The sequence below is a fragment of the Schistocerca americana genome, chromosome 1 (assembly GCF_021461395.2).
Source record: "Schistocerca americana isolate TAMUIC-IGC-003095 chromosome 1, iqSchAmer2.1, whole genome shotgun sequence".
In the NCBI taxonomy this organism is placed as follows: domain Eukaryota; kingdom Metazoa; phylum Arthropoda; class Insecta; order Orthoptera; family Acrididae; genus Schistocerca; species Schistocerca americana.
In genome coordinates, this window is record NC_060119.1 from 511,458,479 (window position 1) to 511,481,676 (window position 23,198).

The 23,198-nt window shown below is 42.9% G+C and overlaps 1 protein-coding gene across 1 annotated transcript in view; it reads left to right on the forward strand.

The window, feature by feature from the left end:
- LOC124604893 (chorion peroxidase-like) overlaps positions 1 to 23,198 on the forward strand; it is a 243,605-nt gene that overhangs the window by 209,873 nt on the left and 10,534 nt on the right. Inside the window, exons 10-16 of the mRNA XM_047136517.1 lie at positions 78 to 205; positions 2,832 to 2,945; positions 4,664 to 4,796; positions 7,396 to 7,523; positions 8,852 to 8,961; positions 10,331 to 10,423; positions 16,665 to 16,834. Coding sequence (XP_046992473.1) covers positions 78 to 205; positions 2,832 to 2,945; positions 4,664 to 4,796; positions 7,396 to 7,523; positions 8,852 to 8,961; positions 10,331 to 10,423; positions 16,665 to 16,834 — 876 coding nt within the window. The remainder of the gene's footprint in view (positions 1 to 77; positions 206 to 2,831; positions 2,946 to 4,663; positions 4,797 to 7,395; positions 7,524 to 8,851; positions 8,962 to 10,330; positions 10,424 to 16,664; positions 16,835 to 23,198) is intronic.

Here is a 23,198-nt window from a genome sequence, read left to right on the forward strand (position 1 = left end):
TGTAAATGGTAAGAAACAAAATAAAGTAATAAAGATAGTGTACGGTTTTCACTTGCTCACGGCCCTCCGTGTTGCAGGTGAGATTCGAGTGAACGAGCAGCTGGTGCTGACGTGTATGCACACGCTGATGGCGCGGGAGCACAACCGCGTCGCCAACGGGCTCGCCCAGGTCAACCCCCACTGGGACGACGAGACGCTCTTCCAGGTGAGCAGCGGCGCAACTCACTCACTGACCGAAGACCTTGTCCCAGCAAAAATGTGATCGGTACAGCGTTTCGTTTCAACGTTTCGTCAAAAAATTAAGTAAGATAGATAGCACGAAGTACAGAACCAAGGACATAGAACTGTAGTGCAACGTCAGTATCCCCATAGAAGGTGTCCCATACTGACGCAGCATCAACAGTAAGGAAGATATTTACGGTCAGTGACAGGAAAACAATGAGCAAGTGACGCTAAGTTATGCTCTTGAACCAGCTTTCGTGTCCGAGATCGCTAGCACATGCGTATGCTCGAATAAAACTCTTTTAGACTAGATGACTGAACCAACCCTACGGGGTCTTTCTAACAATAATGCCATACGAATCTTTCGATATCTCGTCTTACTTTTACCTGTCAGCAACAACATACCATTCTCGCATAGTGAATGATGTCATATCTCCGATGTTCAGACTTTAGTATGAAATCATTCCCTACAAACAATATATACCTTATCAACAAAGGCGCTTCTCTACTTCTACCCTAGAGCAACTAGATCTGGTTCTACACATGACGCTTTACGCAGACGGGTCTAAGTCGGGTGAAGAAACAGGGTTTGCATATTTGTGTCGTGCTATGGAAATCAGAACTACTACAAGCTTCCTCATGCTATAAAAACTAGAGCATCAATCCTGGAACTCGAAAACGAGCTGTTACCTCTCCGACGTACAGGAACTAATCTATCAGTTTAGCAAACAGTATAAAAGAGTGGACTTTCTCTGGATCAAAGGACATTCCCGAATCAGAGACAACGAAACTGTTGACCAGTTAGCAAAGAGCGGCATAGCGCAATACCTTTCTTTGTACGTCTACCTTATTCAGACTCGTAACCATTGTAACTAAAAGGGCATTTAATGTTTAGTACTGATTGTGGGAAACCTCTCAGATGACGAAAGGAAAAAACTTTGCATGGACTGAACGATGCATTCCCAAAAGAATATCGTATTCAAAGTTAAAATTTCACGATCACATACATCAATCGTAAGACTGCGAAATTGATACCAGTCTTATCGTGAGCATCTCTCCGGAATCAAAGTTACATATCCATAGCGCGAACATCATGTCTCATAAGTAGCAGACGTAAATCACCTGCTGCTCAGCTGTTGCCGCTACACCAATCAGCAGGATAACATTATAAAGTAAATGTCAAACTGGGAATCCCCCTAGCCGCAACTATGAAGAACCGTGCCCAGCAGCCAAAAGTCTGTGTCCACGTTGTATGATATTTTCCAGAGACGGACGTTCGTCTCTAAATTATAAGTTGGAAAGACACAGGTCACAGTAGCGTTAATACTTGACGAACTCCAACAGCTCCACACCAGCAACTGCTATCAGAAGAAGAAATCTTATGCAGTCGTTTTATAATCGGTTGTTTGTGCGCAGTGTTAATCTCTTGTCCTATTAGTTATTTAATTCTGATACTGAACCCCACAAAAACGTATACCAGTAAAAAATGATCATTATTAACTTTCTCAGCCCAAGAATAACAAAGTTTATACGTTTGTGTTATTTGTAGTGATATATAACAGTTAAAAACAATGAGACATTCAAAGAACTGATATTAACATACAGGCTATGTGTAATTGTAATATATTACCTAATAACGTAACTGGCTAAACATCTGGCCCTATGGAACCCAAGGAAATACAATAATATAAAAAAATAACTCCTAGAAAAAAAAGAAATTCTACAGAGTGATTTATTGGAAAGTGAGATAAAAATCTCTCGCATTCCATCTGCAGCTATTCAAATCAGCGTGATTTATATTTTAATCAGCCAGTACCTTTGTTCAGGCATTCTTATTAATGACAATATCCAGTTTCAGCTGTGGTTGTGTTGTTATTGTATGGTTATGGTGAAACGAAGTATTGAAGCCCTCACGATTCATTAATTTATCAATTTAATTCCTTGGAGGAATCTATGAGGAGTTTCCTGACATGCTGTCTAGCCAACGGTTGTTACACAGAATGAGTCAGCGTAATGATATTAAAGAAGAACAGGTTACGAATCTCCGCTTTATTCCCTGACTTAGTGTGCCTACTGGTTTTCTGTCAATCACTGTTTCTAAATGCTTAGCATGTCGTACTATCAGACGAATGACACGGTTTCTGTTTAAGGCACTGTCAACAGCTTTTCCATGGAGGGACTACGGGAACGGGGAGATTTTACCATTGTGGGAGTCGATGTCGCCTGCGAGAGGGCAGTGCGCAAACCACATAGTAACATCCAGTGGCACCATAGGCAGATACCACGCGCTGCAATCAGACTTCATCTGATGGAGCCGTAGATCTCATTGTGGAATTTTGTTAATTCGTTAGCTGTTTCTCTAATCCAAAACAAAACTGGAATGCTTTCTGCAGCATGCTGTGTTCGAATCCCTTTCCTATTTTTGTCTAACATATTCGCTTCAGGCATATATTTTTTCCATAAAAATAATGTTTATGAATATATTTCGCTATGAATGAATTGTGTACAGGGGCAGACATTGTACTACCTAGAAGGCAGAATGCGTATGAAAAAGGAAAAAGAGCAATGCTGAATTCAAGCAACTTCAGTTTTACTTTTGCTCTCTTTAGGAAGCTCGCCGTATCGTCATAGCCGAGATCCAGCACATCACGTACAACGAATTCCTGCCCATCATCCTCGGCAAGGAAGTCATGGAGAAGTTCGGCCTGCTGACACAGAAGGAGGTTAGTTTTTGTGTAGTCTTCATTTTATCTTTGATAGGCACATTATTTATGTCTTTTTTCACATTGAGCAACAAGTGACGACATACACATCTTCGAGCGCTTGTCAGTGCTTTAAAAACGTAATAGAGTAGTATTACTTTTAGGGTTACTTTCGTTCAGTTTCATAGATGAAGCTCGTTGTAGATTGTAATAGTATACTATAGCTTTATCTATTTCTGTTTTTAAAGTTATGCCTAATTCACTTTTTAGGAGCTTACGAATCAATAAACAACATGCACTTAATTCTCACACAATTTTAAGGTTTAGAAGCATTGTGACGAGATAACGCGTTGTACACGTAACTAGTTGACTGATCAGTTGGCACGTTTTGAGAAATGATGGCTGCCTGAGAGTCACTTGGAATTCCTTGTTGCGTGATATGAATAGGAGTGCACTGATTTTCTCTTACATCTCATGATAATTTTATAATGTTAGAAGGAATCTTTTCTTGTAAAGGGAAGGATTGTCAGGGAGCCTGCATAACGATATGGCTGATGACCTTTTATACTATCAGCTGAAAATTTACAAGCATTTTCTCTCAGTTGCTGCCGGAGTGTTGGATGGGGATAACTTTTAATTGTGTATAGCAAAAGATGTTTTTATTTTCATTTTTTCGTCAGTGGTCTACAAAAAAATAAGTTAATTGATTGCTAAGTTATAAATATCTTGTTTTCATATTTGTAGTGTTTCATGGTAGCACTTTCTATTGTTTTAATACACACAATATTTACAAGATTGTAATTTAGCACTTACTTTTTTTTATATTTCCTTTGCTTTATGTTTTACCACAGCCAACTGTATAAACACTTCTTTGTTCAGCTTTATGTCAATATATTGGAATCTTCGGCGCTGCAATGTTGCTGTGCTGTGCATTTGATCTTGCAGCTGGATTAGCCGAGGTATTATGGGAACTATAGAGGGTAGCAGCACACACACACACACACACACACACACACACAAACGTAAAGCTTGTAAGAGCGTTACAGGCTAGGTTATGCTGAGAAATATTTGTTAAGAAAAAAATTCGATATGTTGCACCGTTTCCGAGTTAATTAGCATTGAAATTAGCCAATCAGGCTGTTGAGCGCGCAGATTCGAGCGGCCCGACAGATACAGTTAGTGTCAGTTGTTCTCATCACGTAGCTGACAGCGCACGAGACTGTTCAGCCTTTGGGTCGGGTTCCATCCTTAGTATTGTCGAATGCCCAATTTTTTTATCGATCTCTTATTGAATTTTAGGAAACCAAACGAAGAACACGTTTGGCGATACCATCTCTGGCGGCTCGCTTGAATTTACGTGCACGACAGCTTGACTAGCTTCAGTGCTCATGACCTCGGAAACGGAGCAACGTATAGAGATTTTTTTAATGATTTCCCAGCACAATCTACCCTACAACACCCTTACACGTTCTATTATTTCTGGCACCCTGTGTATGTACAACTTCAGTAGAGCAAACCAACCGTCACATGATCCGCCAATCCTCTTCAATCCAATATCCTAATCCGCCCCTACGGTGACCAGTATCCCTTAGGTAAAAGCTGTTCTAATCTACGAGATGTACAGCATTACGAAGATTAACTGAGCCATTAAAAACACGAATAATATGAGTAACACCGACGTATACATTAAAAGTTAACCTACGGCCCAACAGCATTGAAGAAATACTCTTGTGTTGCAGGGCTACTGGGACGGCTACGACCCGAACGTGAACCCAGGCGTGATCGACGCGTTCGCCGGCGCCGCCTTCCGGTTCGCGCACTCGCTGCTGCCCACCGCCGTCGAGCGCTGGAGCAAGGCCCACAGGTTCATCGGTAACCACGCTCACATTCTGCGCCCGCCTCACAAGCGCACTGTATAGCCATCATCACTTACTCAGGCCACGACTTGCATCAGACGGCCGTACTTTTTAGTAATTGCACGCGCAAAGACAACGATTCAGTTCAGCAAAACAAGTAACATCATCATTAGTTTGTACCTCTCGGGCCTGATGTTTTCTGCTTCTATTTTGAAGCATTTTGACACTAGCTATGCAGTGCGTGACGGAATAGTACCGACACTCTTCCAAGGGCTGTAGAGAGTCTCTAGAACAATGAACAGAAATCAAAGACTGGATACGTCATACATTGACGCTACAGAACGACGATGGTACAGTGACCAGCTACCGACATATGACTTGAGTCTTTACGCTGAGCACGGCAAGTAGAACTTTATGCAATCTCAGATACCGATGTGGCGTGTCCACGCATGTCATAACAGTATGAGAGCGTAGCGACTTACGTTTTCTGCTGAACATGTGACCTAGCGGTAGGCATTACCCGTATGATTTCGACACTTTACGCAAGGTCCATGAATGATGTTCACGGACATGGGTTTATACCCTCAATTTGTTCCTTAAGCCACGCTCTACAAACCCTCTAAGTTTATCGGTATTGCTCTGTTAAGCGCTGTATATACACGATATGATTGAAACAATATACGAATACTTTCCTTACATGCGAAATCGAGACAACAGTTCATTCAGTCCAATGAATGCATGAAAACAGATTAAGGTCTCCTGCAGTAGTCCACGTTCCCGTGACTGATGGAAGCGTTCACCGGTGTACATAATCACGAAAGTTTTACTGCATAATCAGTCATCAACATTTACGACGATCAACACGAAAAATACCCTCTTTTAGTTGTCGGAAGTCTGGAGCAAGAATGAGGTTAAACTTTTAACATCTTCGAGAATGGCCGCGAAATTCTACGTCCTTAATTTTGTTGAAGCTTGACAGTCCTGTCTTATAATGATAACGAAAAACTAACACTCATCAACAACTATATCACTTACCTGGTGAATCACGCCCAAGAACAGTGGGATACTGTATTTGTCCAAATCCAATACCAATATAGATCTATTTCTGACTTAATTATGTGCAGGCTATTTGTTAAAAAATTGTAATAACTTCATTGAAGTAACATCTTGGAATCATTCTTAATTTTCTGTTTTCCGGAAATCTTTTATTGCATATGGTCTTCAGAAAGAAGGTTACACGCTAAGATCGTTGCGGAACACGACTAACAGATTGTCAGAACAGCGGACATGTTCCATGGTTCTTGAACACATAGTTCTGCCGCGGTGATTGTAACAAGTACATCACAGTATGGGAGTGAAACGCCACGGCAACCGTCGACTAACTGCACGATGTGTGCAATTATATTCTGACTTAATTACAGAGACTTGGTGACTACGTTGGAAAATAGTGTCTTTTATCTGTATCACTTTGAAATATTGTGCAGCATTCAATAAAAGTAACTTCGCCTGCCATAATAATATGTAATTTACTTTTTGAAATCCTCTCGTATAACGCTCTGCTACGTGTGAGGTCAAAGAGACTGCAATGTACGGAGAATTTTTTCTGAGTTTTATCTCTTTAGGAGAGAGAAGCTTGGTCGATTCAACTTATTTTGAAAGACTCGAGGATAAGCATCCTAATCAGATGAGCGATTTGCAGCCTGTCTAGGACGAAAGAGAAAGCTGAAGGATTATGATAGATACTGAAGCGATAGTTTGTAGCTCAGAAATGCACCACGATCAGTCGAATCACAGCTATAGACATCGTTACAAAGAAAATGGTTCTCGTTTGCAAAACTAAACCGAGTGGGGCTCCACTACCATAGAATAAATCACTAAAAAACAAAGAAAAGAATGCAGGTTGTTTTGTCACCGTTTGTTTGACAGGCATCACTGGACTATGGAGATCCTCGTCCCTGATCCTGGTGCACATTGGCACAATTCCTGTATCAGAAAATGAGGAATCACCATTCCCAGAGAAAAGAAATTCGTAACCTCAACAGTTAATGAATACAGTAGTATTTTTTGTTGCTGAAATTAAACGATGTATTCATATTTAATTTTGTTGTCCAAATGTTGTATTGCAATACACGTTGCAGTTTAGTACAGGTTTTACAATTACATAGGAATGATGCCTAACCAGTGTACTGCTTGGTTCAAATGGCTCTGAGCACTATGGGACTTAACTGCTGAGGTCATCAGTCCCCTATAACTTAGAACTACTTAATCCTAACTAACCTAAGGACATCACAAACGTCCACGCCCGAGGCAGGATTCGAACCTGCGACCGTAGCGGTCACGCGGTTCCAAACTGTAGCTCCTAGAACCGCTCGGCCACACCGGCCGGCCCAGTGTACTAGGTTGCATATGATATATTTAATCGTTCCGAACACAGATGCATCATACGAAATGATTTCATTATCAGAAATTAAGAAGCCTGCAAAATTTTTGTGATTCCAATAAATAAATTTGTCCTGTCTCGTCCTATGTTAAACTCATATTAGCATGTTTCTAGTGTCTGCGGCTTGCATTTCCGATTCGTTATCGCCGTAACTAACCCTAACCCGTGTTTCTAGCATCCAAGCGGCTGTCTGAACTGATCCGCAAGCCGTACGACCTGTACCGAGCTGGAGTGATCGACGAGTACTTCATGGGCCTCATGAACCAGGTGGCCCAGGCCGTCGACGACTCCGTCACTCAGGAGGTAAGACAATACGCAGCCGAGTTTATAAATAACATATACTGAAGTAGCTGCCCCGTCAGCGCAGTGAGTTTATGGCAAAACAGTAATAGCACAAGGTGCAAGGTAACACCCATCAATTAGGAAGTAACACAAAGACAAGAGTACAGGGTGTTTCACATACGGCTCAAACGCCGCTTGCGGCATTTCACTGGAACCACTATCTCCCTTGAGAGGCTCTGATCACAGTATACGCTCCTAGTAGTTCCCCTGACTTTATTTCATGGCATATCTGTTTCAAAGAGACCATCTCTGATGAAGTGGTTAACGTTATTAGCAAGTGACTCCCAGATCCCGGGTTCGATGACCCAGCAATCACCTGAACATTTTCTGTGGGGGACACAGCATAGTGTAACCGAATGGTGAAATGGTTCATTAAATAAGCATTGATACTGACACGCAAGCCGTCGAAGTGGCGTCAAATCGAAAGGCTGGGTGCCACATGCTATTTATTTTTTATTGGTTACAGACAAACTAGACGAGTTAGCAGAATTCCTTCCACAAAAATTAGTTCATAATACTGCCACAAACGCAATAGCGGTGGGCGGTTTTTCATTGTCCAGCATGAAATAAATGTGTGTCTTTCTATTAGTTGTTGGTACTCTGAAAAAAGGTGTTCACAGACTTACAAGAAGTCACGGTTTTGTGTAGAAAGGTCGGGTCAATAGTACATTGATTGCATCCCTGACTCTAGTTTTCAATTTATGCAAGATACTGCAGGTAATTGAGAAAGATTTCCAGCACTCCAATTTTGATTGTTCTGTGAGGTCATATATCCTGATAAATGCCGGGATCAACTCTCCGTCATGCTTAGACTTGAATAGCCAGCTGCAGTACTAACTTTTAGGAACAGTATCGGAATTAAATAGTTTTGGGTACTTATATTCGTATCTGAATTGGTCAGTCGAAGCACTACCACCATCTCATCATAATGTTTCATTTTGAATTTCTGCACAGATGTGTGAGCAGATGCCTTGACAGCCCAAAACTGAGAGGGTAAATGGCGGAAATATTTTCGCGGTCTCCTTTCCAAGGCTGCTGCTATCTCACCTACTACTGCGAAAACCGAGAACCACCTTCTACAAAGTCTGATGAATGTGTTGGGGGGTGAGGACGAACGGGGCCTGCGTGTACTGGTTCCACCGCAGTAACGGACACACAGGTTGTGCCTTATGTTAAACACCCTGTATATCCCTGAGGACAGTAAGACTGGACGTACCTCAGGAGAATTTCTCACCTGTATTAGGCTATAGCTGGGTGCACAGAATAATGTTAACTGTTATTCTACGCAGGTAACCAACCACCTCTTCAAGAAGCCCGGGCAGAGGTTCGGCCTCGACCTGGCGTCTTTCAACATGCAGCGCGGTCGTGACTTCGGTCTGCCGGGTTATATGGAATTCAGGTCAGTAAACAAAACACCAGCCTATTAGGCGTACACTTGCGAGAGAATTTTGGTGTGATGAATTACACTGGATGCTTCCAAATACTCGCTATTGACCAGACGGTTGACGACAAGTTATGTTCACAGAATTTTACGAGAATGCAAATGAACGTATGGTTGCAAGCTTTTTCCGAAGAACACAGAAATGGCTTATCTACCCAAAAATTTACTAACGACTGTGTGGCAGAGTGTTTGAAGCTCCTCATATTGCAACGCCTACTGGCTATTTAATGACCAGTACTTCTTACTGATGAACGAAGAAATCTGTTCACTGTTCAAAGAAGCACTCTGCAGCAAAGCCGCCGAAACTGATCTCTAAAGCAGGAGTGCTCTGAAGTGTTATTTTGACTGCCGAAAAATCATCGACTTCTTTTTTATTTTGTTTTGTTCTTTTTACCCTTCAGAAAGATGTACATCTACAAGTGGGAGTCATCAATCCTCCTTGCGTTTTTCCATGAGTTCAGTTCTGTCCCAAATATTTTCAGAATCCATGTATGCTCTTCTAAGAACAAGAGATATTCGTGCTGGCAGATAATGTATTAATGTCTCTGAGACTGGAGCAGACGAGCTCTTATAAATTAATGTATATCATTTGCATGAGAGCCAGAATTTTTAATAGTTTACCCAGTTCTATTGAAAAATATTGTAGTTGAACTTATATACATTTCACTATTGACTGTTAATATTTTGTTATTATTTCGGCTAGGACACAGTTATGATTACTTAAAGCTTACGGGTATAAATCAGACGTCGATGTACTTTGGTATTTTATTTTTCTAGAGGTTGAAGTTGGAGCCACTAATTCATTGTGCGTGTCAGATTAGGGGGAGGATATTAGTGTTTAACGTCCCGTCGACAACGAGGTCATTAGAGACGGAGTGCAAGCTCGGGTGAGGGAAGGATGGGGAAGGAAATCGGCCGTGCCCTTTCAAAGGAACCATCCCGGCAATTGCCTGAAGCGATTTAGGGAAATCACGGAAAACCTAAATCAGGATGGCCGGAGACGGGATTGAACCGTCGTCCTCCCGAATGCGAGTCCAGTGTGCGTGTCAGATTAGTGTCCATTTAGAAAAAAACGAAAGTAATACCTGGAGACACACTCTTACAGAAGCACAAAAAATAATTCGCGTCAGGAGTTCTGATTTAAATGGAACGAAGGAAAACGATTACACAGCCTCTCTTGTCTGTATTTTGTTATGATGCCTGTGGTCTGTTATTTTGTGAATCTATTTAGAACAGAGCGCAATATATTAAAATTGTATGAATACACCTTGAATAAATCACTCTTCAATGGTCACCACTATGTAAAATGCCTTTTTGTACTTTACAGGAAATTCTGCGGACTGCCTGGCGCTGAGACGTTTGAGGAACTGTTTGGCACCATGTCCAACGAAACTATCAGGAAATACGCCGCCATTTACGAGTAAGATTCTATTTACTCTTCATTTCTACTCCTATTAGCTTAACCATGGTTTCTGTTTTGTTCTGGTTCTCGAAATTGTAGAACAGAGCACGATATGTGAAAAAATAATCATGTGGTGCAGAATACTTCCTACCTTATGAAGTACCGCATCTATTCATATTTTTACCATTAGGAAATATAGCTTACTCCCTAGTAGAACACATACGTTACGACAGTTAACAACTTTCATATTTTATTTTCTAGAATTTACCAAATGCTATATAAATATGTTGTATCACTGAACGGATAAAGATCAAAAAACCTCTAACACTGAAGTTATAATCGCAACCACACTGTATTAAAGTTCTCTGCAAGAATCAGAGAAATCTCGAGTTTCTTCGCAATTTAGCGTTAGTGGTGTACTTTGCAGTCCTACTGATCTGTTAACTAAATAAAGCCCAATAGTTTCGTGGAGCGCGGAAGAACTCGAATCTCCGAGCAACATTAAGAATTATCAGACTACTAGTTTCTGCTCTTCTGCCGACGTGGTGATCAACGCTTTGGTGGAACACGCTAAAAACTGAATCGTCATATTTCTTTTGAATGTGTAAAGAAATCAATGCAATACACTGATGGTCAGTACATACATCAGCACTGTTAATTTTGTAAGTCGTGGCTAGACAGTGTGCTTTTCACATGCAATGCGCTATTCCTTTAGTGTACTACATCGGTCTGCAGCATTGTTTGTGTCTCCATGCCTCCTTATCCGTCCCAGTATCTTCTATTATCTGTTCTACCTGCATTCCAGTCTTCCTTAAGTCTACCTCTTTTTCGCCTCTCTAGACGTCTCCACGCCAAGACTTACTGAAATATTCTGTTTTCGTCCATACGCCTCGTGTGGCACCCCGTGTGCGATATTTCCTTTCTATCCACTGTACCAATGATGAACCTATTTTTATCGTTCCATTGATGTCATTATTCTTTAGCCTGTCCATTATCGTTGATTTGCAACACCTTCTCCACTAATTCATTTCCACAGCATTAAGCCTTTCTTTCAGTTCCTTCGGCAGTGTCCACACTACTGGTCCGTGGCCCACTGCTTCCAGCAAAACTCTTGTACAGTCGTTTATTTGTCATCTTTGAGGTATTGTCATTCCACAATATAGGCCGTAGATACTCAGTTATGACCTTCGCTTTCCTTATTTCGTTTTGTGCATATTGCTAATTTCCTTCCATTTGCTGTCAATGTGGCTCCCAGGTGCTTATATTGCTCAGCACGCACTCCACTAGATGCAGAAACTTTTTGTTTGTACTTAACAGATACATTTGTACAAATAATGAAATATGAAACTAAACACATAGTTACATTGTCTTACCATCATTCGGCTTTCATAACTAAAATACCTGGCCAGAATGGGATTCGAACTTGGAGGTCTCCATAATGTAGCTATCTCGGCACGCTACATGGGCAAGTTCAAACCTTATCGGTTCGCCACATAGTAGAATATTCTTTGTAGAGTCTTATATATATTATCTTTAAGTTCACTTCTGTAATACTAAAAACAGAAGGTTTATGCAGCATAACCCAACAATAAGTCCAAAGAAAAAATATAACAAAACAAAAATCTCAGTTTTTTGTCATTAGTCTTATGACCTGTTTGACTCAGCCCGCCGCGAATTGCTCTCTTGTGTTAGTCCCATTATCTCAGTGTAACACTGTTTTTCTCTAAGGCTCCATGTCGTACAATTAAAATTATTCTGTGATGTTTTAACACATGTCCTGTCATCCTGTCCCTTCTTCTAATGGTTTTCATACACACGTTCAGCCGGGAGCGGTGGCCGAGCGGTTCTACACCCTTCAGTCTGGAACCGCGCGATTGCTACGGTCGTAGGTTCGAATCTTGCCTCGGGGATGGATGTGTGTGATGTCCTTAGGTTAGTTAGGTTTAATTAGTTCTAAGTTCTAGGGGACTGATGACGTCAGATGTTAATTCCCATAGTGCTCACAGCCATTTGAACCAACACACGTCCATTTCCTCACCGATTCTGCGGAAAACCTTATCTTACAAGTCCACTTAATCTTCACCGTCCTTCTGTACCACCCCATGGTTCATTGCTACGTAAAGTTCCCTTGCAGACAGGACTCATTTATGTATACTCTCCATTAGTTAATTTTTGTGAGGCACTAGTTACAAGAAAACCTAGGTCTGAAAGTAAACTCAAAGTAACATTTTTGCGTTAACAGCTGCATTATACACAGCTGTATTTACCACTTTACTTTCAGTTATCGGTTACGGTTAATTTCAGACCATCCACAGGTCACCGACTGTCTGAAATAGCGCGAAATCGATAGTCGAAGGTAAAATGACAAGTACAGCTCTGTGCTAAACGATAAAGCTCCTAACATTCATGAAATCTATTCAACGCCAACTACACAAAATGTTTCTAAAATTTTTATTGCCAGTTAGTAACCATAGCTGGATAAAACGTTGCTTCTAAAATATTGCTGAAGAAGTAATCGACTGTCATTTGAATTATGAGTGATTTGTATATTCTTTTCTCCCTGAACCATATATCGGACGGAAAATGTGACTAGTAATATTGCTTGTGATTGTCCAGGAATTCAGGTTATCTAAAGTAGTAGAAAGGGTACAATACAGTATTGCACTACCTCTAAACGAACAAAATTCGAGCCGCGGAGTATCAGACCACCTGTGTGATTGGACTGAAGATTTTCTAGCAAACAGAATACAGCGTGCCATTCTTAACGAAGCGAAATCTTCAGACGTGAAAGTGACTTCGGGCTTATCACTAGAAAGTGTTACTGTTATAACACCATTATTGTCCACAAAATTTATAAACGACTTACTGAATAACGGCCTAAGTTCAATGAGGCTTTTCACTGGTGATGCTATTGTATGAAGCAATGTCGTAAGGGTAGAAAATTGTAGCGAAAAGGAAGAAGATCTGCAGATTATTGACGTTTGGTACAGAAATTGGCAGTTGACCCTCACCATAAATGTATGTAATGTATTTCCCATAAATAACCACAAAGACCCATTACTGTGTGATCACACGATTGCAGAACAGTGAACGGAAGAAGTTACATCCTTAAAATATCTAAAAGAATGGGCACGGAGCGATTTCAAATGGAACAGTCACATAAAACTAATCGCATATAAGGCAGATGCCAAACTGAGATTCTTGCAATAACCAATAATAAATGTAGCCTACACACAAATGAGGTAGCATACAAAACTCTCGTTCAAACAATAATTCCGATGGCTTACTTTCATAGAAGTATCAACCAATACATTAGTTTCTCTTACAGCTACGTACAATGAGGTGACAAAAGTCATGGGATACCCCCTGATATCGTGTCGGATCTTCTTTTGTCCGGTGTAACGCAGCAGCTCGACGTGGTACGGACTAAACAAGATGTTGGAAGTCGCCTACAGAAATACCGAACCACGCAGCTTCTATAGCCGTCTATAACTACGGAAGTGATGCCAGTGCAGGATTTTGCCCACAAACTGACATCTCAGTTATGTCCAATAAATGTTCAATGCTCTTCATGCCTGGCGGTCTGAATGGCAAAATAATTCGTTCGGACTACCCAGAATGTTCTTCAAACCAATGGCGAACAATTGTGGCCTGGTGACATGGGGCATTATCATCCATAAAAATTCCATCGTTGTTTCGGAAAATGAAATCAATGAATGGCTGCAAATGATCTCCCAAGTAGCCGAAAATAATCATTTTTAGTCAATGATTTGTTCAATAGGATCACAGGACCCATTGGTTCCATGAAACCACAACCAACTTGCATAGTGCCCTGTTGACAACCTGCGCCCGTAGCTTGGTGGTGTCTGCGCCACACTCGAACCCCACCATCAGCTCATCTGACCAGGCCACGGTGTTCCAGTTGTCTAGAGTCCCACCGATATGGCCACGAACCCAGGAGAAGCACTGCAAGTGATGTCGTGCGAAGACACTCGCACCGGTCGTCTGCTGCCATAGCCAATTAACGCCAAATTTCGCAGCACTGTTCTAACATATATGGTGGACGTACGTCTAACATTGATTGATGCACCTATTTCACGCAGTGTTGAATGTCTGTTAGCACTGACAACTCTATGCAAATGCCGCTGCTCCCAGTCATTAAGGGAGGGCTGTCGGCCACTGCGATGTCCGTGGTGAGAGGTAATGCCTGAAACTTATTATTTTCGTCACACACTTGACACAGCCGATCTCGGAATATTGAATTCCCAAGGGATTCCGTAATGGAATGTGCCGTGAGTCGAGCTCCATGAACCATTCCGCGTTCAAAGTCTGTCAATTCCCGTCGTGCGTCCATAATCACGGTAGAAACTTTTTATATCGATCACTCCGTCTTCAGGCCACGAGTGGCCTACCGGGACCATCCGACCGCCGTGTCATCCTCAGAGGAGGATGCGGATAGGAGGGGCGTGGGGTCAGGACACTGCTTTCCCGGTCGTTATGATGGTATTCTTGACCGAAGCCGCTACTATTCGGTCGATTAGCTCCTCAATTGGCATCACGAGGCTGAGTGCACCCCGAAAAATGGCAACAGAGCATGGCGGCAGAATGGTCACCCATCGAAGTGCCGACCACGCCCGACAGCGCTTAAATTCGGTGATCTCACGGGAACCGGTATATTCACTGCGGAAAGGCCGTTGCTCTTTTACATGGACCACCTGAGTACAAATGACAGCTCTTCCAATACACTGCCAGTTTATACGTTGTGTACGCGATACTACCGCCATCTGTATATGTACAAATGGTTCAAATGGCTCTGAGCACTATGGGACTCAACTTCTTAGGTCATAAGTCCCCTAGAACTTAGAACTACTTAAACCTAACTAACCTAAGGACATCACACACACCCATGCCCGAGGTAGGATTCGAACCTGCGACCGTAGCAGTCCCGCGGTTCCGGACTGCAGCGCCAGAACCGCACGGCCACCGCGGCCGGCGTATATGTGCATATCGCCATCCCATTACTTTTGTCAACTCAGTATGTATGTCCCGAAAAGACCATTAAGGTAAAATTACACGTATTCGAGTTTACACGGCGGGGGTTACCAATAATCTCTGTTCCCGCGGACCATCCACGACAGTCAGCCACAAGAAACCTTCTGCCTTGCGGTGTATACAGGGTGTTACAAAAAGGTACGGCCAAACTTTCAGGAAACATTCCTCACACACAAAGAAAGAAAATATGTTATCTGGACATGTGTCCGGAAACGCTTACTTTCCATGTTAGAGCTCATTTTATTACTTCTCTTCAAATCACATTAATCATGGAATGGAAACACAGCAAGAGAACGTACCAGCGTGACTTCGAACACTTTGTTACAGGAAATGTTCAAAATGTCCTCCGTTAGCGAGGATACATGCATCCAACGTCCGTCGCATGGAATCCCTGATGCGCTGATGCAGCCCTGGAGAATGGCGTATTGTATCACAGCCGTCCACGATACGAGCACATTTGGTACCGGGGTTGCGTAGACAAGAGCTTTCTAAGGCCCCCATAAATGAAAGTCAAGAGGGTTGAGGTCAGGAGAGCGTGGAGGCCATGGAATTGGTCCGCCTCTACCAATCCATTGGTCATCGAATCTGTTGTTGAGAAGCGTACGAACACTTCGACTGAAATGTGCAGGAGCACCATCGTGCATGAACCACATGTTGTGTCGTACTTGTAAAGGCACATGTTCTAGTAGCACAGGTAGAGTATCCCGTATGAAATCATGATAACGTGCTCCATTGAGCGTAGGTGGATGAACATGGGGCCCAATCAAGACATCACCAACAATGCCTGCCCAAACGCTCACAGAAAATCTGTGTTGATGACGTGATTGCACAATTGCGTGCGGATTCTCGTCACCCCACACATGCTGATTGTGAAAATTTACAATCTGACCACGTTGGAGTACATACTGACGAAACTAAAATGAGCTCTAACATGGAAATTAAGCGTTTCCGGGCACATGTCCACATAAGATCTTTTCTTTATTTGTGTGTGAGGAATGTTTCCTGAAAGTTTGGCCGTACCTTTTTGTAACACCCTGTAGATGTAGACGCTGGTGAAGTGAGAGGGTGAGGGGTCCTGATCTTCTACGATTGCCACTGACGTTTGAAGGACATTACAACACTACAGCCACTCCTTACTCTTCGAAACACCTAACGCTCTCCTGTCGTGCCTGTTTCGTGTCTGAGAGTGGTACTTTTGCACCGGCAGACATCCGAGCGACGTGGATCTGTGGTCGGGCGGCCTGTCGGAGCAGCCACTGCCGGGCAGCATGGTGGGCCCCACGTTCGCCTGCATCATCGCCACGCAGTTTAGCTACTCCCGCCGAGGGGACCGCTTCTGGTACGAGCTGCCCAACCAGCCCTCCTCCTTCACGCCAGGTAAGCTTGCTCTGCTTTCACTACAAAATTACCCTTCTTTATTGTTGTTTCAAGAGGAATAGACTCTCTATATATCTTTTGTGTTTAAAATTTACATCCGTCCCTTGTGGGTAGGCGGGCCTAACAGCGGACACGTTCCCGTCCGTCGGCCATTGACCTTCTTAAATTTACTGATTAAAATGCGATATTTCATGAAGTTAAAATGCAGGTGATGATGTTCACAAAAAGATGATTGTGATATGATGCACATTCGGAATGACAGTGAGAATGATTACTTGTGGTTTCGTGGTAACTGATTGGGTATGGGAGGTACTGGGGAGAATGTTGGATGGATTGGGTACAACAGTTTTGCTCTAAAAGCTATGTCCTGGGGCTGGTGGCAACAGCCTGGCAGTACATCTGAGGGCTGTAGTTAGATGTCTACGGCATCGTCGCAGGGTTCTTTAGCTCGCCTTGCTTCGTATGAAGTTGAATGTCCCTCTCGCAAAAGATTACACTCGGTAGCGGTTCCGATTATGAAGTGGTGTCCGAAACTGATCTGGGAAAATGTTGGTCTACCTTGCAATAAAGAGCACAAAAGTTTATTTTAATGGATGTCGGTCATTTATTTAGTGCAGCAGTTCTTGCCAGCACACTGTTCAGAATACACATACCAAATATAGCGCAACATTCCACATAATTACCTACCTTGTAAATATGAATTTGTGAATTACTGTGTGAATCGTATTTCAAGATAATGTAATCAATATAAGCGATCCATAATAACGGTTTTGTCAGTTAATACACTTTCGCTTACGATATTATCAATGGCGACCTGGGACCTTACATACGCGATTGCCCACTTTGGCAGACGCCATCAGACTCTAAGCAAAACAGCGCAGGCGCAGCGCTAGTCCGTCTCCGCACTACGAGATGGCGCTGTCTTAGAGACGGACCAAATTCTGCTTCCGCCGATCCGCGTATTAATATGTAACGCATCTAATGAGATTGCTGGTAACGTGGAACCTTTTCTCCTCGCGGATCACACTCGCGCAGTGATACCTGAACGCGCGAGGTATTATAACGAGTGTACAGACCTCCGATCAGTCAGTCTGCATTAGTCTGTAGTCAAGTTTCAGTCTGCGCCTAATAAGATTACCATATTCCTGTACATAGCCATGAAGATGAATGACTAGACACTTTGTCAAGTATCAGAGATATGTGAGAATAAGATTAACGTACCAAGACCAAAGGAACTTCAGATTGTCAATTGTAAACAGCATCCAGAATCAAGTTACGTAATATCTATGCCTTTTTATTATTTTAATAAATGTGTGTGAAAATTAATCAAGTTCTGTTTAAAGTAGGTCACCGTCAATCTGCTACTCTAAGTGTGCAAGTGGCATTTCTATCGTCTGACCTAACGGCAGAAGATAAACATGCCACGACAAGACCACGAGACATATTGCTGACACTCGCCTACTTCGCTAGAGCGACAAGTCAAATAATCTGATGGTGTGTGTACCGAAGATCTTACAGTACGCACACCACAGAAAATAATTCTTACTGTTAATAAATCTTAACATCAGTTTAACATATTTGAGCGGTGACCACTTCAGCTCACTGCAGCTCAAGGCATTAACAACTGCTAGCAACGCCCCAGCGACCTTACATTAGTGACAGCACTAGGCTGCCACCCAACTCCCTCGTCCGTGACGGTAGCGTTCCTGTCTCATGATACTGGACCAAGCAGCGTCGACAAGAAGCAACGCTACCAGATGTGGAGGTGCTCCAAACAGCCAATGAGAATTGGGGACTCTGTCTTCATGTGAACTATCACGCCTTGGCTCGCTGACGAGACGCCACATCATCAAATTATGCTGCTACACAGTAGGGTATGTGACAGATTGCACAAAATTACGATTTCCTCTGTGCCAATTTGCTATAAACGTTTCAGAGCGTTAGTGACGTCGTAAAGGAAGTGATAGCTGGGATGCAGGTGTTAGCATAGGAGTGTTGTGCCAGATGCCTGAGGCCAGAGTGAATTGGGGCTTTCATTTGTGTTGGGATGGCTACGGTGGATTATGGTTGTAAGGATGGGATGGGTTCACAGTGTGGGAGTGAAAGGCGGTTGGGATTCGTTACGAAAGAATATGGAGTCCATAGAGATGGAGTTAAGGTGATAGAGGCACAGCAGTAGACCAGGGTTCTCAAGAATAGTAGAGACTATAGGTGCCGGGACTCAAGTTTGTGCTGAAAGGAGAAGTAGAAGTGTTCTACGTGTTGAAGGAGATGAGGAAATCTCACTAGCTGGTATAAGAGACCTGTGGAGAAGTGCAGACGAATACGGAAGGCAAGGGGGAGCGTGTGACTCTCTAGTTTTAGGAGAGAGTTGAATCGGCCGGCCGAGGTGGCCGTGCGGTTAAAGGCGCTGCAGTCTGGAACCGCAAGACCGCTACGGTCGCAGGTTCGAATCCTGCCTCGGGCATGGATGTTTGTGATGTCCTTAGGTTAGTTAGGTTTAACTAGTTCTAAGTTCTAAGGGACTAATGACCTCAGCAGTTGAGTCCCATAGTGCTCAGAGCCATTTGAACCATTCTTAGAGTTGAATCAATATTTGCTGTCACATAATGGAAATATTTTATATTTTTTAAATGAGAACTGATCCTCAAACAACATTCGTGCTTATCTTTTTTCCCGTTACTCCTTGCCATCATTCATGCTTTTTTAGTCAGTTAGATTTACCATCCCGTTGCTTCACATGACCAAACATTGTCACTTATGCCTGTTACAGGGTAATTCTCACACTTGGTTGTGGTAAGTTTCCTTCTCAACCCTAGGTCTATTGAGTAAGTCTGAAGTGACTGACGCTGAAGAAAAGAAGATTATTTAGCGACTCGACGAGAGGGTCATTGGAGACCTCTTTTGGTTGGGGAAGGATGGGGAGGGAAATGAACCGTGTCTTTTTCGAAAGAATCTGGCATTTGCCTTAAGCGATTTACGGAAACCAAAGAAAACCAACCTCTAGATGGTCAGGGAAGGATTTGGGCGACCGTCCTTCCGAATGCGAGTCCAGTTCGTTATCACTGAGCCATCTCGCTAGGTCTATGTCTCTCTTTTGATTTATTCATTATCAGAAGCTCAGAATTAGGCAGTTCAATTCTGAAGATATCAGTACTAACAGGATGTTACGAAACTATTCGTTCAAATTAGTAGACGAGAATGAGAACATCAAATCACACATGTTTTTATGAGGAAGATATGGCCTCTGACGTTAGGGAACATTTTATTGGAGGTACTGACATAAGCTGTTGTGTGGGTGTCACTGACTGGGAATGTGTACTGACATTAAAAATTGCTCTGTGTACGAATGGTTGGCTCCGAGGTCAACTTGGGAACACACCGATTCATTCGCAAGCATCATCGCCTTGTGTCAACTATGGGAACTTTTCTGTAAACATACCGAGTCAGTCACAGTCATTATTACCTTGTGACAATAGTGAACATGGACTGGTTTACGTATGCTGCAATGGTTGACATGTATCCGGTTTATGGGTCTGTATAAGGAAATGGGCGAGCTGATGCGAGACAGCATTGACAGGTCTTCCCCAACCGACGGATTCCACGACACCAACATTCGGACATCTGCATCAACAGATACTTGAAACAGGCACTTTCTATGCAAATACGCATGTTACAAGTCTGAATCGAACAGTGCAAACCCCAGAAATGGAAGAAGAGATTCTGCAACTTGTTAAACACACTCCATCTACAAATGCACGACGCATTTCACACATCCTTAGTCTCAGATACATCTTGTGTGGAATGTATTACATGACCAGTAGCTTCACATTTTCCATCTTCATCACTTGGAATCACTGGTACTTGGCAACGGGTGTAGTTCGCACAATGTTTTTTACAACAGACTGCCCCGCGCCCCTTACTCCCAGGCGAGGTCACGTGCAATGACGAGGCTTTGTTTACTCGTGAAGGCTGATTCAATATCAGCAATTCGTTTGTTTGGGCACATGTGAATCCACTAAACACGCGATCTCGTGCTCATCGATGAGGATTCGGTGTTAATATGTGGGTAAGCATTCTCGATGATAGGTTGATTGGACCATACATTCTTCCATTCCGCCTCAACGGATCTCCATCGCATCGCATCTTCGTGGAACATGTGTTACCAAAACAGCTGGGGAATGTACCTCTGAATGTTGAACAAAGAATGTACTTCCAGCAAGATGGGGCGCCAACTTATTTCAGAATTTTTGAGAGGAGTCATCTGAGAAGCACCTTGGGGAATCTATGGATCGTCCGAGATGGCCCTATGGTGTGGCCATCCAGGTTCCCTGACCCCACGTGTCTGGATTTCTTCCTCTGGAGGCATATGAAGCAACTGGAATATGAAACCGTTGTGGAAACAGAAGAAGATCTCGTCACTAAGAATTGCTGTCACTGCTGATACCACTGCAGTCAAGCCACAGATCTTCGAACGGACAGTCAATGGTCCGACAATGTACTACGTGCATACAAGCAAGATCGTGTGAATGCCACTGCTGTTATCAGCATTCTAAACTAGTTTCAGCATAAATTGCCCCTAGCATCAGAAATTGCTATTAAGGGCCGTATGTGCCATAGCTATACAGGGCTATTACAAATGATTGAAGCGATTTCATAAATTCACTGTAGCTCCATTCATTGACATATGGTCACGACACACTACAGATACGTAGAAAAACTCATAAAGTTTTGTTCGGCTGAAGCCGCACTTCAGGTTTCTGCCGCCAGAGCGCTCGAGAGCGCAGTGAGACAGGAGCCGAGAAAGCGTATGTCGTGCTTGAAGTGCACTCACATCAGTCAGTCAGTGCAACGACACTTCAGGACGAAGTTCAACAAAGATCCACCAACTGCTAACTCCATTCGGCGATGGTATGCGCAGTTTAAAGCTTCTGGATGCCTCTGCAAGGAGAAATCAACGAGTCGGCCTGCAGTGAGCGAAGAAACGGTTGGACGCGTGGGAGAAAGTTTCACGCATAGTGATGTGAAAGATTCAGTGTTTAAACCTCCTCTACCAAGAAACGTGCCAGAACTGCGAGCTCACATCAACAATGCTTTCGAACTCATTGATGGGGACATGCTGCGCCGAGTGTGGGAGGAACTTGATTATCGGCTTGATGTCTGCCGAATCACTAAAGGGGCACATATCGAACATTTGTGAATGCCTAAAAAAACTTTTTGAGTTTTTGTATGTGTGTGCAAGGCATCGTGAAAATATCTGTAATAATAAAGTTATTGTAGAGCTGTGAAATCGCTTCAATCATTTGTAATAACCCTGTATATGTAATTCTGAGGTTCTCTAGCTCCTGCATTAACCTTAATGAATAGTTTCGGAACATCCTGTACAGGAAGTACTCAAATGCTATTCGAACACACCACCATGATCGTACGTTTTGAGTGTAGAAGACGGTGAATCAATAAGAATACAAAAAAAAAAATCAGTTACCTGAGACGCTATTTGATAACTGGGAATTCAACCTTTCTGTAGAAGGGATCCCGTCGACTACCAGATAATTAAGCACGGAACTCTAAAACTCGAACTGGTGGAAGAAACCGGCCGTGCCGTTTCAAAGGAACCATCCCGGCAGCTGTCGTAATTTAGGCCTATCATGAAAAATTTGAATCGATGTATTTAAACCGGCGTTCTCACTGGTGTCTTACCAGCGTTCCACCTAGCTCTCTGACTTATCTATAGACGTCACTTTACTTCAACACAAGGGGACTACTAGTACTACGATGGAGCTATTTGTCTTTGCGTCCCACACTGCGATGTTTTTGTCATTGAACTGTAACAAGCCACATAGAATTAGGTCAACTCAGTGACGGTGGGCGAGTAATTTACTAAGGAGGTGCTGTTGCCCTCCGTCGAAAAATATTTCGCCCTAGTTCCAACACAAAGAAACTACACTTTCTAAAATTCTGTTTACAGAGAATTTTGTATTGTGGATATCCACAGATGTAAAACTATATCATGATGAAAAAGATCGCTTCAGGTGTACGATTAATATTTATTTAGGACCCAATTAGTTTCATGGTGTTAGAACCACATCTTCAGCGATACAGTTATATACACTCCTGGAAATTGAAATAAGAACACCGTGAATTCATTGTCCCAGGAAGGGGAAACTTTATTGACACATTCCTGGGGTCAGATACATCACATGATCACACTGACAGAACCACAGGCACATAGACACAGGCAACAGAGCATGCACAATGTCGGCACTAGTACAGTGTATATCCACCTTTCGCAGCAATGCAGGCTGCTATTCTCCCATGGAGACGATCGTAGAGATGCTGGATGTAGTCCTGTGGAACGGCTTGC